The following is an 18,241-nucleotide window of genomic DNA, read 5'->3' as shown; positions in this document are numbered from 1 at the left end:
TCTCAACCCTGGTCCTCACCGCCCCCCTGCTCTGCGTGTTTTAGATGTGCCTCTATTCCAGAACAGCTGATTCAAATGATTGCATGACTATCAAGTACTGCAGAAGCCTGTTAATCACCCAGAGATACAATTCAGGTGTGTGGCAGAAGGGAAACACCTAAAACAAGCAGGACAGGGGGGCAGTGAGGACCAGGGTTGAGAAACGTTGGTCTAACCCTACATTAACCCTTGTAAATAACTGTACAGTCCAAGCCCCATTGTTTGATATCAGATATCAAACAATGGTTTACAGTAACCGAGTTACGATAACTCAACTACAACAACTCCTATATCTGGATTTCGATTGGGAAAGCCAAAGTCTTCTTACCAACACTGATCTCATCATCCAGTACGGCTGGAATGAGTGTAAAACACAACCGTTGCTGCAGGAATGATGATGACGTTTAAAACACCCCACCAAATACTGAATACAAGCAAACCTTTTGAGTTTGCAATTCTTTAGGAATCGACTTGATCGCAATATGTTCTGGTGCTCTACCATACAACTTCAGCTGCTAGAAGCTGGCAGGCAGCTGAATACGATGGCTAAAGAACTCCGATCGTCAAGGACCGATGTCCTGCAGCTTTTAGACATGTCCTTGATCTTGGTTTATTATCCTGTTTGTGTGTGTTTTCAGCTGCTGTTTATCACTAATATCACAATGTCAATGTCTCATCAAGTCAAGATGGGTTAAGAGGGGAATTTATTATGCAGACGACGCAACGGTTTTTTAAAAATCCCTGCAAACACATGTCCTCACAGGGGACCAGGAAGTCACGCCAGGCCTGGATTGTGACACAGACCAGCAGTCATTTAGACAAAGAAAGAACCAGAAACCCATTGTTCTGCAGGTCCCCTAAAGATTTCTGCATATTTGTTGCCTCATTAGATGAGGCCAATTAGGAAGATCTCTGTCTCATTAAAAAGGTTTGGCCCCTGGGAGACAGCCAGGCTTGTCTGTCTAGCTGTTTGTAGCTCCCAAGGTGAGAGTGTGCATCCGTTTCGACTTGACAGGGACTGCATGGAAACTGGTTAGCATGTTTAGGAGCGAGTTCCATCATTTTTCTAATAAGAAAGTCATTAAGGAAGCCCGGAGGACGCAATCAATACATGTCTTTGCGCCCAAATGTTTAATTTAGATCAGGCTAAACACCATATCTCTTAATACATTAGCAATGTAGCTAACATATTGTGGCAAGCATCGGTGACCTTTTTAGATGCCACTACTGACTTCCTGAGCAATGTATGCATTTGAAAGGATGTAAGATGAGACAAGGCCGCATAGGCAAGCAAATAAATGCCTCTCTCAGAAAACCTGAGTCCGTCTCTAAGTGATGATCAAAAAGATGCATCAATAATTAATGAGACCACTACTGAAAGGTCAAGAGCACAGCGAGTCTCCTGCCTGACTCGCGATAGATCTGCCTTCAGCTTTGCTGCAGAGGCGCTCGCAAACAGCAGCAACTACTGCAGCAGCACTAAGGCAGTTTGAGTCCAGCTGGCTTTGAAATCAAATGTGAGGAAAGAATTGATTCTGCAGCACTGATTTAGGCTGCCGTTTTCTACGCGGAGGGGAGGGAGTGAAGGGTGGCGGAGAATCGAGCACTTTATCAGCACTGTGGGCAGCAGAGAGAGTGATGGAAAACGAGGATGACTCAGAGCTAGTGGGTGGACTTAGACCAGGTGAGACATTGGTACAGCAGATGGGCAGTTTTTCAGTTCTCGGGCTTTCCATTGTGTGTCAGGCGGCTCATAGGGCGAAGAGCAATAAAAATTGATTCTATTGTGGAAGAAAGTCATGGTGGGGAAAAAAAAATTACGAAGGGTTTTTATTTTGTAACTTTCCATAATGAAATTAAGAAATTCCATAATTGTAATGAGGTAATAAAACAAAACAAAAAAAATTCCTAAAAAAAGATTTTTATCTTACAGAAATAACATCTGCTAACTTGAACTGTTCCCTCGTGAGTGATTTTTATTTTCAGACTTGGAATATGTTTAAATGAAATTCCAGACCCTTAAAAGTTAAGTAAATGTTGCCTATAAATGGATTTCCAATTACTTAGTAAATAGAAAACAGATTGTAGAGATAAACAATGTTGTATCTCACTTACGTTAAATAAACTGTGGAGTACTGGTAGATGAATTATGACTTAAAAAAAAATAAAATATAATGTTCTCAATGTATATTGAAATAGATTGACTCAGTAGAGTACTGTATTATTGCAAAGATAATGTACCTGTTTTTCTTTGCTATTATTTTTGCCTGTTTTGTGTTTAAAGGTGCCTCTGTATGAATGGTTGACGCTTACTTGCTTATGATATATTGAACTGACTTTTGAGAGAAGGAGCAGACTAAGATTTTTTTTTAATTCAAAACTTTTGTTTATATCAACATGTGACATATTCATATTAAACTGTAAATGAATTAAAATAAATAAATAAAAGGTTGGTTTTATTTCCAATTTCTGTTTGGCTTTGGTCGCTAACCCGCACGAATACCGAGAGTCCACTGCAGCCTCACATTAGGATCAAGTCGGAGGGAACGCCAGCGATCACCGCGCCGCATGCATTCCCCTCCACATGTTTGCTCTGCCCAGGGTGTGGCCCCGTTTGAGAGGATTACACATAGGAATGCAGGCGAGCCCATCTTTTTAAAACAAGAGGCCATGGGCGTAAAGTTCATGTCCAACAGAGCGTCTGCAAGGTTCCAAACGACGCCGGTGCGTGCGCGGATGGTGGGGGTTCCTACAGTTCAAGTCGGAGGATTCGCTGAGCAAATTTGGCAGCAATTAGCTTCAGGGTTTCCTTACGACTTCTGTCTGAACAAGTTTATCTGGATTAACATTTGCAGTTTGTGTAGGTACGCCTTGAGTAAACAGTTTGTGACAAGTAGATTAGAAATATTAAACCACCATAAAGCCCTCTGTGTTTTATGGATCTGAATCAACCACCTAATCTTCAATTAATGGTCTGTTTTGTTTTTAAAAAAAAGTTGCACTTTCAAGCTATTACAAATCATTTTCAAATATTATTTCTAATCTATATAGTTGCTTTAATTATAAGCTGTCAAAAATATGTGTGTGTGTATATATATATATAGAAAGTCTCGCTGCTAAAATGGGTGAATTGGAGCAGAGAGGAGATAAGAATCAACAAAAGGCTAATGTCTACTGCACAGTCGATGTGACATCACCACATGACCGGCGTGATTGCATTTACTCCATTAAGGTAGGCATTCTCGCTCATTTCCTGCAGCCCCCACTTCCACTCTGCCCACAGCGACCACTCTGTCACGGTTGCCATGGCCACCTCGCAACAAGTACAGAAGAGCCTAAAGGGACAGGGGCTGTCAGGAGATATCCACGCAGGTATTTTTGAAGGAGCAAAGGGCAAAACATATCAAATTGTTTGAGTGCAAAACAATTCATTTTGCCTTTTTTTTCCCACGCAGCAGCCATAAATCTTAGTGTAATTAATTAAATTTTATATGATACCAACAGAAGGGAACACATGTATGAAGTGTAAGGTAAATATTGCATGGTAGCCAACATTATCAAAACAAAAAATCTGAAAAGTGTGGTGTGTTTTTGTGCTAAATACCCTTTTTTGTTGAACTATTAGCTGTTCTGTTTTCAAGTAAGGTGAGACGGGATTTTTTTTTCCAGGGTTGTTTAATTAAAGGGGACTGACACTTTTCAAACAGTCTGCCCTTTCCCTTCTACTTCACAATAATGCCCTACTTTATATTGGCCTGTCACATAAATTCCCATAGGAGGCACTGAAGGTTGCGATTGAAGGAATAATAACAAAGTGCTATTATGTTAAAGGGCATTTCAAAGCCCTGTTTTTGATCAGTCTGTTAATATAAATTGCTCAAATGTGTGTCAAGTGTCCCAAAATACTCACATAACTAAATACACTGGACAAAAATGGTGATACAAAGGGCCTCAATGCCAAGTGGGAAATCTAAGAGACTTCACCTAGCTTAACATGGCTACTTGAATGTATTTTTTAAAAAGCTGACAAAAGTAGCACAAGATTTGCTTTTTCTAAAAACCTCCCAAACATATGGTGCAGAAATGCTGAGACCTGTGCGACAGCATCATTCTGCATGCAAGGCAACCAAACTGAAAATGCAAAGCAGAGGTATGAAATTTTTCAAACGACCGTTTATCTCCTCAAACCCACCCTTTCTCTCAGATGCGTCTCAGATGATTTTACTGTCATGAACTCTATATGGTTGAATTACAGTCTCAAAAGTAACACACACCAGGTCTAAACTAGAGCAACTTTTTCTCAGTTTCCAGAAGACGTCTAGTTTATATAAAATCAATAGTAATTTACGGACACATTCAAGTCATAAAAGTAAAGACGTTTTACATCAAAGCATACCTGTGTGAGAAGATAAATGTTGTGCTTTGGCAATGTTCGAGTTGAGAAAAAGCAGTAGGAGTGTTAGACAAAGTCCCATTGTGGTCACAAGAGAGATTTTAGCAAATTAGCCTGAAAACAACAAATGCCTCATTCACTTGGCGTGCTTTCCTGTCGTCGCGAGACAAGAGTAACACCTTTTAGTCGACTACTTTCTTGAGAGTTACCTTTCATTCCGCTTCTTCTTTGAGTGGCCCTGTAATCTGTGGCCAAGTTATGGCTGGCGGCTCACAACCCCGCCACGATAACACGATCGGATGAGAAGACCCGGCAAGATGATATGGGCGTAATGGGATGAAAATCAGTCCCGCGTTGAGAGAAACACATTTCCTAATGCATAATAAGGATTTCACTCTCTCAGGTGTCATGGGGAGACTCTTTGTGACTGAAGGGACAAGCTGGGGGTAAAATCCTGCTGTACAAAAAAAAAAAAAAAACAGGAGGCTATTTTTTTTTATGATGGGGAGCAAGAGAACATAACAAAAAAATGAGAAAGAAAGAAAAAAAGGGACTTCTTCAGGCAGAGTAACAATTTCTAAGTTGGGTCCTAACCATCATCTCCAAAAAACTTCTTTCCTTCCATCAGGGTGGGCATAAGATCTGCTTGATGCAACAACAAATTGGTCCTGATCCGAGTCAGATATGGGCTCGTTAAGCTACAACAGCGTAAAGGCTTGCATGAAAAGGAACGCCGCAAGCGACGCCTTAAATGAGCCTCACTCTGTTAAAGTCACAGCCAAAAAGGCAGCTGGCTGCACCAATTAAAGCAGCTTTTTAAAAATGTGTTATAAAGAAAAAAAAAACAAAAAACAGACTGACCATGATGACTTCTGATGACGAGGGTTTTTAAACGCGTTACAATCAAAATAAAGTTTTAAGATTTTCATCTAATCTGAACTAAGCACTCCACATGTTTACATTTATAATGGTAGGACAGAAAAGAAGGCATTTTCCAAGCATCCCTCTTTGCTCTATCTGCAGATACAAAGCAAAAAGCAAAGGTATAACGTGTGAAGCTCGACACACATCTGTTTTAACTGATTGTAATGAACATGGGATGAACACGGTCCTGACATGGGTTTTTATACGTTTCGGTCGACAGTATCTTCGACAGAAATTCCACTATCTGCCTTTTTAATGTGTAAGCTGCAGCTTCAGAAGACAAGATAAAAACTCCTCACTGGTCTAGTGTGCTGCTCTAGTTTCTTCTGCTATTTATCACTGTCACATCTGCAGCAGAGAGAAGGAAAAAAATAACAGCCTCCTCTTAGATACAGCATGTCGCGCCTACTGTGAAGAAGCCTTGCTACAATTTAAGGGATATTCAAGTATTTGGCGTTAAATTTTGGACATACTACCTGTTAAAGAAGCATCACTAGTGGAATAAATAAAGACTGCACCTGGAGTGTGCCACTTCAATCGCTAAAAACCGTTTCCCAGCAGCCTCTGGTGCTTTTATGTCTTCCCACCGGTTGTAAACATCGTGACAGCTGACACGGATCCGAGAATAGACGCCCTGGAGCGACTCGAGGCGATCAGATGTTGGCCTGGGAGCGCGGATGATGGACAAGGCAGGGTGACATTAGAAAAACTTTTTGTATGAAAAAGAAAATAAAGACGCAGCCGTCGCTGGTGGCACTGAACGTGTCAACAGGCCTCTGTGGCCTTTTGCTTCATAGGTCAGAGCAGTCTGCTAACTGAGTACAGCAGGGAGACCCGACACACATGCTAATTTGAGCAGACGTCCTATATTGACCGACCAGGGGAAGCCATAAACTGTAATGTTTTATGTCACTTGTGTAGTTTTTTTTTTTTTTAGGTCACTGGGCCTCAAACTTTTATCTACAACACATGACGTGGTTATTTACAAGTTTGTGTCTGTGTGAATACATACCTTTAGCGAGTCAAAGCAGGCGATCACTCTCCCGTTCTCCACCTGGCAGCTTTTGGGTGGGTGGGCGAATTTGCATTCCTCGTCACTGCGCGAACACGTCCCTCGCTGAAACTGTCGGCACACTTCCAGGGTCAGCCATTTTGTGTCCCGTATCGAGGCTATGTTTAGAGCCATGTCGAAGGGGGTCTGATGGCCACGGGGCTGGAGGAAGGAGAGGGAGCCGCTCGGTTCGGGAAGGAGGAGGTGCCTCGACAAAGAGCTCCGGGTTAAAAACACGTGAAATCAAAAGTAAAACCAGTGGAACATGCAGCTAAAAATACTCTGCCTCAGGTCAGCGGAAGTGCCTTGTCCTTGAGGACAAAATAAAAAAAAAAGACAGGAAATCTGGTGGAGAAACCTGAGCATGGGATGAACAACTGTGTTGTGAAAGTTTGTCAGTCAAGCACATTCATCAATCATCATCAATCAGTAAATCTCAAGAGCAGACCTCTGGCGAGGCAGAGAGGTCATGCTTGTCTTAGTCACACCACTGTCCCCAAAATGTCCTTTTTATGAGTAATGACCTCTTTTGAAGGGGGTGGGTTGGGTGGGTGTTTGGGGAGCAAAGGTGGCCCTATTTTCAGGTACAATGGCACATTTTAGGACAGCACAAAGGTGTGGAGCTCTTCCCTTCGAAGCGCCTTTAAGCTTTGGCACCCTGGCCAGCGGCGAAGAGGTTCGGCATCAGCTTTAACTCGCACAAAAAGCGCAGACGAGGACAAACCAGGTGGGATTTGAAGCTGTGACCGGCAGAGACCACAGAGGAATATCCGGAGCTCTTCGGACCAAGTCTTCAAGTAGGGATGTTAACTCAAAAGGCACTTTCTGTCTGATCTGAAACAGAAAAAAAAATAGAGAAGAACATTTTTTTTGTGTGAAATTCCAATAAAAGTTTGTGGTTGTGACAAAATCTAGAAAGGTTCAAGTAGTTCAAGGCGATAAAAAAAAAGGCAGCTGCGCTATTTGGCTGAGTATATAGAGACTGGAAGTCCAAAGTCTTTCCAACATAGTCCCTACCAAAAACAGGAAATGGAGAAAAGCCCTTTGTGTTGTAAGACGAGAGCAAACAGTCCGAGTGGAGATGGAAAAGGAGCTGTGGGGTCTAGCCTGGCCCGTAGAGCCACACATGGTGCGACCAATAGAAAAGTGCAGCACTGCACTATTCTGGGCGGCCGTCCAGCAGCCACAGAGAGAGACTGAGACAGATGCATATGCCACTGCCAGACATGATTATGACGCTGCCCAGTGTCACACAACATTCACTAGCCTCTCCTCTCTCTCCGTTCATATTAGGGACCGCCTCGCTGACATCAGCCTGTCGGTTCACATTCGTTCGGGGGTATGTCGGTACGAGCTCCCTTCCTTGTCTTTCCTTGTCTTGCAAAGGGACCGCTCCGCATGTCTCAATGTCATGCAGTGAGAGAGAGGGGACGATTGATAAAGCAACAATCTGAGGAAGTGACCTTTCGCTCGGGAGAATGAAATCCATTACTAGGCTACTGAGCAGGGAGCGCGTTTCTGGGCACATCTGGAAATGTTTTGCTTGGAGAGGGGGAGGATGCTCCAAACTGGAGGAGGGTTGTAAAAAAAAAAAAAAAGCCTAGAGCTCTGGTTAAAAGATTATTATTTTACTATTCCATGTGTAAAAAAAGAATGAATGGAAAACGGAGTTTTGGCCCGAACATCTGGCATGTAGGCCAGCATCTTAAATTATTGAGAGCAACAAGCTAAGACTTGTCCTAGAGTTTACAAAGGTTTTGCATTTCTTCAGAAATATGCCCCTTAATCATTATAGAAGTAGAAGGGGCAGAAATAAAAATCGCCTTGGGGGTTAAAGAGCAGCTTCCTCCTTCAAATCACAAACCAAATGCAGCCACAAGCCGATAAATCCAAAACCATCGTCTTAGCTAATCATATTGTCCCACTTTAGTGCTGATAATGTGAAATGAGATCAGAAGCTTCCTTTGCCCGATCGTACTGACGCCCGGGCTCTGCTCTCTAAGGCGGGATTTAATTTCACATCACCCCCCCAGGGAGCCAACCAATCGCTGCAGAAAGAGACAGTCAGGTAAGAATCATGTCAGATCTGACCTTTAGCAATTAATCCCTTCTTATTTTTAGAAGCCATAAGATGTCGGCCATGAAGCTAACCTAATTTGTCACCCATGTGAGGAAGCGACGGCGCCCGTTGTCTGTTAAGTGACTAGCCTGAAATGATGGTGCATAAAACACCAGTGCGTTGCTTTTTACACGTTTGATTTGGACAGAAAAAAAACGGGGAGGGGGTGGCTTACTAAACGAGTTCTGACACACTGTGTCAGTAAGGGTCTGTCGGGGTCGCCTGAAGGGGCTCAACGAGCAACAATGAAAGATATTCAAAACAAACGGGATCGGCTAAAGATAAAAAGGTCCCTTATAAGGGTGGTAGTAAGATAAAGAACACATGCAGGAACATGACCACATATCTGTGGGCAGACTGATGACATTTACTCTATGTTTTTACAGTATAGAAAGGAAGTTTACGACGAGTTTCCCACCAGTGGGACTGCCTCCAACGAGAGCAACCGACCCTCCCTTTACATGTCGTTTTATGATTGAGATGAAATTATCATAGAAGATACCACCGGGAGCAAAAGTCCTGAACAATCGACCTCTCAGAATCATTGGGTGTTTTAACACCTGATAATCCAGTAGACTCGGTTCAATTGGGGACCGAAATTGCAACGTTTGTTACGTTTTCAGTTTGCTTTCACACTGCACTACGTCAAAGGTACCAAACACTTTGAAAAACGTGTTCACCTCCGACCTTACCTGTGGCGGCGCTGTACCAAAGAACCACAGGAGGAATGATATGAGAACTTCTAAAGACGACCGGAATACAAAACAAAGTTGGAATGTCATCAGATGTTTTGCGGTTGTAGGATTTCTCTTTGGTAAAAGGCCATGAGACATTTCGCCAGAGTTCGCTTGAATTGAACAGAGTTCAAGGTCAGAAGAAGGTAATTCTTTGGATGGAGGACACTAAAGCTGACTTCTTGTCAGGACAAAGCTAATGAATAAAAAGACAAAGGAATGGTCAGCTGATGGGGTAAAACTACACCTATCTATTCATTAAGAGTATGTCATATTTCTATGCGACACTTCATCCATCAGAAAATCCGTAATAGACTCTGAGCCATTGCAGAAAAGGAAATTGCAAAGTTGTGTTTGCATTTTACAGATATAAACCCTGTGAGGTATAATAAACCGCCCAGTGGACACTGGAACAGTGTGAGCAGTGTTAACAGAAATAGGCAGCAGAAAGTGAAACCTAAAGAGCTGGAGGTAGAAGCAGATTCTGTGCATCCTGTACCAAAATGGCCAGACAGGATGACCCAACGAACCCGGATGGAGATGTGAAGAAAAGCACCGCAGTACTAGACTTTGTGGATTACCGACGCTTGCTAAGACCAGCTGCCAGGGGCATTATCTTGGTCAGTCTGCTTAATTGAATGAGAGTCAGCGAGACTGGGGTGTCTCTAGTGAAAGTCATTGGCTTGACCTCTGAAAAGCAAGCATGTAACCCATTAGTCTGCTATCTGTGCCGGGTGGTTTATCTTTGTAGCTCGTGTTTGCTCAGCAGGGACGATAAGCTACCCGTTTTTAACGCCCATATGAACTTGAAAACAATGAAAAAAAAAATCCTAAAGATTGTGAGAGAAAAGATTATGAGCGACTGCATTTCCATTTATTACCATTTTACACATTTCATTTATTACCATTTTACACTGGCAAACGGTAGATGTTCAGTCATTTGCATGGCCAAGAGGAACAAGTGGACAATGTTTTCCATAAAGAGGGGTACTAAATGCAGAAAGGTAAAGTGAAAATGTTTCATTTCCCGAAGCTTATGAAATGCCTTTGGTCTAAGCTAAGAATCCTTAAGTTCTATTCTATCAAGTACCATTAGGTATAATGATGGGTGAGGGAGATCAGCACAGTCTATACCAGGACTAAGCTATGAGCATTTTCCAGAGTCAGCAGGAAGGTGAGCCCCATATCATAATAGCCTTAGCTAAACAAGGGTGACCCACATAGTCTATACCTCTGATATAGGACGATCTGTTTGGATTTGTTGTAAAATGCACTTTAATTAAGAAAAGGCGAGAGAATTTTTGCTTATTTGACTGCCTGCACTCTGTTAATAGATTTGTTTTCCCTAAGCATTCTTGTCTGCTCTCTGCTAAGTCGAAGGGACTCAGGCAAGTCATCATCTAATTATAGAGCAGTCGTCTGCCTGAGATGAATTGTGCTTCTCAGATAAATATGATGATTAAAAGGGTTTCCAAGGTAATTAATGGTAAAAACTGGATAAATACCACACTTAGCTTTACAGTTCTAAGCCCGGCTGACGTGTTTGCTTTAAAAACAACAAATACTTGAAATGAAGTCACTTGAAATCCCCCCTTTTTCCTCATGCGTAAGTCGTCTGAAGATAAAATTCACTTGAGATTTAATCTCAAGGTGGGGCACGTTTCTGATTTAGCCCGTCTACTTTCAACAGGAAGGGCCGGGACCGTTGTTCCATTTTAGAAAACACCCACTTCCCCTTGATCTGCGGCCAGGCGCATGACACTGCTCTGGCCTTTTCCACGTAGGGCGGCGATGTCCAATTCGCCACGCTCGGCTTTGGGTCGAGAAAGCGAAATTTGGACAGTTTCGGTTCCAGATCTGTCCAAAGAACTTTGTCCGGAAGAACTTTGTAAAAACTCTAGATTTGACTAGCTTTTCTGTGACACACTTGAAAAAGTGGAGTTCCTGACATTTGGACTGAGAAAGAGGCAAGTCAACTGCTGTGATAATGCCCGTTCCCCCAGGAGTTGAAAGAAAAAGTCTATGTTGGGAGACTGGAAAGCCTCAGAGCTCCTATGGATTTTTCCCTCTCTTCCTACATTTTTCTTTTCTTGTTTTACGTCTCACACCCTCTCTCTCACACAGATAAAACATTCCCTCAAGTCCCTCCCCACCCAGACTGGTATGCAGCACACTGCAGCAAAAGTCCTAAAAAAAAAATCTATTTAAAAAAAAAAAAAAAAAAAAGCCCAGACTGTATGACAAGTCATTCCCACCTCGGTTTATCCGTTTCCTGGAGCGCCGCTGTGTGCTTCTGTCTTAGTCCCAAACACAGGAGGCACCCGTTGGCTCCAGTGCGGTTCTCCCTTCAGCCCCAGCGAGAGGAGTTAATGACCATGTGAGCTGTTGTCATTCCTCGCGAGCCGCCGAGCACCGCAGCCAGAGGTCCATGCCTAGACAGGGATTTTCTCTCTCAGCGTCTCTCTCTCAGCCGCAGAGCAAAGCGAGCGAGGCAGGCGGGCGGGCAGGAAGCAAAAGAGTGTCTACTCAAACTATTTGGCTGTAACACTTCCAGCCAACATCCCACCTCCTCCTCCACCCCCCCATCCAGACACACACCCCTAAAGCCAGCCCCTTCCTGCACACCAGCCTGTAGCTGGGTCCTGCCCCCGAACAGCCCCAGCCAATAACACACAGCATTGCTCTGAATCCCAGCTTTCGCCGCCTCCTGATTGGAGGAGCGCAATCCGACTGATGGGACAAATTCTGTGCTTACAGTCAAAACCCCTGAATGCTGATTTCTCACAAGGTATTTCCCCAATTTCACGCACCGCTTAACGTCACGAATTCAGATCCCGGAGAGCGCGGCGTTGTTTAAATTTGACGCGCGATCTGATTAGAGGAGCGGGCCGCGGTCGGGTGTGTGAGGGGGAGCAGGGAGGAAAACAAGCAGTAATCAAAGTGTTGCGCAGCCGCATAGTGGAGATCAGCAGTGTCCTTGTCTGCGTTCTATCGCCGCATTTAACACCATCCCCCCAGGAAACCGGAGCACTACACCTGCACCCTCCCTCCCACCTCTCTCCTCCACCTCCTCCTCTCAGCATCCGTCCTCCAAACTCATCCTCCATCCCAGCATCCCTCGCTTCCTCCTCCACTTAAGCACCTTTCTCTCGCCCTCCCCGTGGCTTCTCTCCATCCCTCACCTTGCACGTTTCCCCTGCAGTTCTGCGAGCTATCTCCCAAACTCTATTTCAGTCCAATTCTTTAGTTTACTGGACTGGAAAATTACTACTGTTATTGCTTGGGAAACATAAAAATAATAATAGATGTCATAATAATAATGTATTGCAGTGTTTTTTTTCTTCCCCTCTCCCCTTCCAAGCCAGGCTGATGACATGCTGCCCGGCGATCACATGGGCCATGAAACCGGAGCGTCACAGAACTGATGAGTCAGAAATCCTGCTTCATGACTTTTCGATCCAGATTCAATAGAACAGCTGTACAGTCTGACTCTCTCCCTCTCTCTCTCTCACTCTGTTTCTCTATGTCCAGCTTCCTGGCTCACATAAAGGTTGTTGGTGACGCGGCATCAGTCGCAGCCAGGCGACCAATAAACGTATTTACTGTCCGATTTTTTTTTATTTTATATATAAACTTTTACATGTTTTTATATTTTGCAAGCAGAAAATATCGAAAGGACAAATTGTTTTCAACATTTTTCAACGAGTTAATGCTTTGTAGAGCCATCATCAAATAAAGTCATAATGTTACAAGAATACAGTCAAAATTATACGAGAATAAAGTTAATGTTACAACAAAAAAAGGTGGAATATTAGGAGAATGAAATTTATGAAAACTCCAAAACAAAACAAAAAAAATTATCCAAGCTTTTATCTCATTAAAATGACTCTTTTTCTCATCTTAATTTTAAGACACTGTTCTGGTAAAATTGTGTCTTGATTTTGCTAATATAATGACTATATTTCACACAAACATGCGTTCAAGATTATCTAAAATGTTAGCTTTATGCTATGTATTAGCATTTTGAACGATTCAGTTTCATTCACTTCCCATCACTCAGTTATGCATACGTGTTGACCTGTCACATTAAATCTGAATTACATTAGAGTTTGTGTTTGTGACGACATAAACGTGAAAAAAAAGTATTGAAAGCTCACTGGAACAGAAAAAGCGTCAACGTCTGGTGACGGCGGCATAAACGTCAGCGCACCTGTAGGGAGATGGGACACACGATCTCTCTGCTATTGCACGAAGCATTACGACGAGGGCGGGGAACGCCATCTTTGGTCAAGAGCAAAGTGTCAACTTACAACAACAGCGAGAGACATGCAAGCACAGTTGCAAGATTTAAAAGAGGAGGAGTTAGGATGCTGGTAAAAAAAATAAATAAATAAACCTTCAACTATAGCTTATCTAGAAGCAAAACAGTTTTTCCGACTGCAGATCCCGGATGTGTCCAACAGGAAAACAAACAAAAGCCTGGCAGACAAACAAGCTCAGCTACTTCCTTCCCTCGTGGAGTCCCCTCCCCTCCTATTATCCCTGTCCTTTTTGACCCCAAACAGCTTGGCACACTCACAACAAACTGCGTTTCTAGGAAAAAAAAAAGAATTGTTTATATCAAAAAAAGACTGACAGGTAAAAACTGTGTGTCGACAGTCCAACGTGACACGAGAGGGAAAAGGGAAAAAAGCAGGGCTCAGAAATAGGGCGGCGAAGACAGATCAATGAAAAGGCAGCTGTCTTTTTCTATTATTAGGCATAATCAAATAACAAGCAGTAAAGGGGTGTGCTTCCTTTAGTCTGATCAGTCCGTCTTAAAACGACGCACATAGCTGACGGCGCAGCTATTTATATCCAATTTCTAGTCTTGCTTTTTAACAATGGAAGGTTATGTCCTTCTCAAACATACTAAGGTCAGATTTTAATCATTTGTATTTATTGGCATAAAACAGAAAGCTCACTGCGTTTTGGCCCAATTGTACAAGATACCGACCTTGAAAAGATTTCATACTGCAGTGACCTTCTGGATGATTGCAGATGGCAGAATTAAAAAAAATGTGATGAGTCAAAAACCCAATAAATGTTAAACGTATCATTTTAAATAAACACACATATACGGGATATATATAAAGAATATATATATAAATATCTTACACACAACCAGTGGAAGTTTTTGATATGTGCAAAACGACACACCGCCCAGGGCAGTACAACCTTGGGGGGCAGCAAATACCTTTGACAAAAAATTTATCTGTTGTTTTCTGCAGCTTTTTTGCACATTCAGTCAGACAGTGAAGAGTTAGTTTTTTTAAAGTCTAATTTCAAACCCAGGAGATGTACAGTATATGTATGTCAAGTGGCTAGGGATAACCTAACCCTGTCGGACGTAACCTAAAAATAACATTTTTGTTCACAAAACTCACTGCACAAAACTCCACTGCAGAAGAAAAAGCCAGTCTAAAGCTCGTCTAAAGCTCTCTGTCAAAAATTTTGACAATTCATTGAAATATTAAGAGGATATTGATTTGATAGAAAAAAACCCAACATGAACTATTTGGATATAATTTCACATATCATGTTTAAAAGGAGAAATGGTGCAGCACACTTCTTTATCAGCCTGATTTTTTTTTAAAGACAGGTTCTGTTCTGGTACATCTGCATTGTTGTGCAAAAAGAAGCATCTTCTTCATGAGACTGTTATGCTTCAGTCAGAGGCTTCAACACAGCTGTAATGCGGGCTGCTACAAGAGACAATTTGATCCGACAGTCATCAGCATTTCAACAACTCTCTGAACTTCGATAATGATAATTTCCCGCTGGGATTTTTTTTAAAGGTCTTTTTCAGTCAAATTGAACTGAATAAATCCTTGAATAATTATTGCAGATGTTTGCCAGAGAAGAGGAAAAGAATGAAAGCAAGGGAATCTATGGTGTACTAACATGCGAAAGTTAATTTAAAATTTCAATTACTAAGTAATTATAAAGTCATAAGAGCAACAACGACGACGACGCAACAAAACATCTGTTTACAATGGGCCATTTTTTTTCTTATTATTTTCAGCAGCTCTCTGCTTCTGTGTAGTTATTTCTCGGTCTTTGAGCCACAAACAAGACCTAAAACCTGAATTATTACTAATATTTCACAACCCCCCGAAGTCCTGACAGGGGTTACATTCACTAACACGCCATTACGTGTGCATAAAATGAATACCTAAAGGATGCTAACGCTACCTGCTAAGCTAGCTACCTGCAGCCTACCTGATGTCGAGACCTGTCACATCCAGCTGCTCTTCAGCCCGCCGCCAACGGCTGGTCAACGACTGGATACCCGCAGCACGGCACGACAGGGCAGTCACGGTCTTCAACTGGCACTTTTCTCCGACCCTTTTCCCCCTTGCAAACTTTTTTTGCTCCTCTTCTTAAAAAAAAAACAAATATCACAGCGGCGCCTTTGACCCGCTACATGCTAGCTCGCTAACTACTTTTAAAGGTTGAAAGCAACAAGCGATTTTGACAGTTCGAGGTAAGGTCGACTTCTCCGTCTCTGTGGAGAGGTAATTGTGAATATACAAACATAATGATTGAATTTATCAGTTTTTTAAATTATCCAAGCTTTAAGAATTGGAACACTTTTAATGCAAAGCACATATTTCGTATTTGCAGCTACTGTACAGAAATATAATTAGTTTTGAAGAAGACATCCCCCCCACCAAAGTGAACGTGGTACGGTCCAAAGAAATCAAGGAAAGTGAAGGGAAGGGAAGGGGCTCCTGTTACTAGGAGACAGCAGTGAATAGCTCTGGGGGAAAGATGGGCCCAGTGATTTATGAACCAGCGTCGGTGTGCTTGTCAAAATAGCCTGTTATCATAAAGTGAAAACACCTGGTAAAATATAATTACCATTTATTCTGTTATAAGATAAATTACTAATTCGATTCAAAAATACTTTACAAATCCCAGAGGGAAAATAAACATTGCTGTTGCTGCCTTAGATTATACAATCATTTTTCAGTGAATTGTTGTAGAGATGCTGATTGCTGCAGGCAGATCTCCTGTAGCAGTCAATATTACAGCAATTCTGATGGAGCCTCTGACTGACCTGACCAGAGGTGGTCTAACTAACTAGTGACTAGTTAGATTTGCTTAGTTACATTGACTTTATTAAGTTTTAGGGAAAAATATACTCAGAGTAGTTTACTCCACTATGCTTTTTACTTTTACTTGAGTAATCTTAATATGAAGCATCGCTATTCTTTGAGTAAACACATGTCTACTGCAAGTATTAGTTTTATATTTGCAAAAGAGTTTTCTTCTACTTGAATTTATTATTTTGCAAATATGTTATTTATTACAGCTACTCCAAACGTACGTAGGTGTTTTACAAAATACTTTTTTACCCTAATATCTTAGACGGCTACTTTTTACCTTCAATTGAATAAAAATAAGTCGAGGTAGTGCTAGTCTTACCCGAGTACATTTAGATGACAAGAGTCTGAATTTGTGTTGGAAGTCTGAAGTGAACAGGGCGAATAGGAATGGTGAGAGTACAGTTCCTTGTGTTGCTCCTGACCACCTGGTTTGATAGACAATCCTTTAGTCTTATAAATTGCGGTCTATGTCAGGTAGTCATTGATCCAGGCTAATGTTGTCCCCTCGTGTATTTTAGAGTTTCTGACAAAGCAAATCAGTTTAAATTGTACTAAATGCACTGGGGAAATCAAAGAACTGCCTATACTTTGTCCAGATGACATTGGTTTTGTAGAAGCAGGTGTATGACAGCCTCTTCAACTCCAACTCCACGGTGATAAGCAAACCGCAAGGGGGTCCCGATATGTGCTTGCTTGCTTACTCTGGTGGGTCAAGAGGAGTCTCTCCAGAACTCACTGACGACGTATGAGTGAGTTTTCTTTGGTACCAGAACAAGACTGGATGTCTTCCACATCACTGGGACTTTCTTTAGTACTTCTCAACTCTTTCTTCGCTACGGCCAACACCAACAATGACACAAAAAAAAGACCTCCTTTCTCTTACTTTGCAACTTTAAAATCTGCCTGGTTTGTCAGCGCCACTTGATGCTTCACAGAGGAGCGTGGCATTTCGCGGCCTAATTGCGTGCAGCCAGAGTGCTCTAGTCGCGTCGTGACACACAAGAGACCGTTGTCGCCGAGGAGGACGACAAGTCAACGAGGCGCAAGTCACAAATATCCCCGGAATGAGCGGAGAGGCACAAATTTAGCCCCACTGACGGCTGCCCACGCCATGTGCTGCCTATTGAGCACAGAAACAATGAGCACAGCCATGGTGGACCGCTCTGTCAGGGCCAAGGCCAGCCTCACAGGAATGCTATCGGGAATAGCGGCATTACAGCCTGTCAGGATGCAAATATCTGAAAGCATCTGGACTTGCAGCTTGTTAGTTTCGTTTGAAAAATATCGTGTTGGGTCTCTACAGCACTGCCGTGGAGGCGAAACAGCGTTTCCTAAGACATCAGTGATTATGAAAAAACTGCTAACATAGGTCAAGCTCAGCCCCAACCCTCAAGACCTAATGTATTGATCTAGTTGCAGAGGAGGCATTTGCAAAAAAAAAAATAACATGCTGCTGCCGGCATACTTTTTTTTTTTAAAGTCCCTGAACGCCCACTCACTTGCAAACAAATGCACAGCATGCACAAAGCTATCATGCATAAGTACGTGTGAAATAGGGGCGGAAACAACAACAACCATTAATTACTGCAAAATACAGTTTCAGTCTCAATAAAAACAAAACAGAATATCTATTTAAGCACAACGCATCCAAAAAAATTAAAAAGAGAGGAGAAGAAGAAGAAGCAAAGCAGGCATCTCTGTTTGCGTGGTGCTCATTAATGTGTTTGGACTCTAGATCAGATGCAGTAGCGGTCTACGCCGTGAACCTCGGGATCAGATGAGGAGGCGTCAGGCGGAAAAACAGCCACGGAGTCGGCAGGACTCCTTGTG

General features: G+C 42.4%; 1 protein-coding gene across 13 annotated transcripts in view; it reads right to left on the bottom strand.

Annotated features, from left to right (window-relative positions):
* Positions 1–15,790, bottom strand: part of LOC103475686 (muscleblind-like protein 2a) — a 42,703-nt gene extending 26,913 nt beyond the window's left edge. For 3 of the 13 annotated variants that reach the window (XM_081616674.1, XM_081616663.1, XM_081616685.1), the window contains exons 1-2: positions 11,516–12,759; positions 6,369–7,241 (exon numbers count right to left, since the gene is read on the bottom strand). In XM_081616674.1, coding sequence (XP_081472800.1) covers positions 6,369–6,542 — 174 coding nt within the window. In that variant the 5' untranslated portion in view covers positions 6,543–7,241; positions 11,516–12,759. Of the gene's footprint in view, positions 1–6,368; positions 7,242–11,515; positions 12,760–15,521 lie in introns of those variants that run through there. The other 10 variants (XM_081616686.1, XM_081616690.1, XM_081616656.1 and 7 more) reach the window with 8 other exon arrangements.
* Between the last annotated feature and the right edge of the window lie 2,451 nt (positions 15,791–18,241).

Source organism: Poecilia reticulata, chromosome 2 (assembly GCF_904066995.2).
Source record: "Poecilia reticulata chromosome 2, P_reticulata-male-v2, whole genome shotgun sequence".
NCBI classification, from domain to species: domain Eukaryota; kingdom Metazoa; phylum Chordata; class Actinopteri; order Cyprinodontiformes; family Poeciliidae; genus Poecilia; species Poecilia reticulata.
This window is presented reverse-complemented; position numbering and strand designations above follow the sequence as displayed.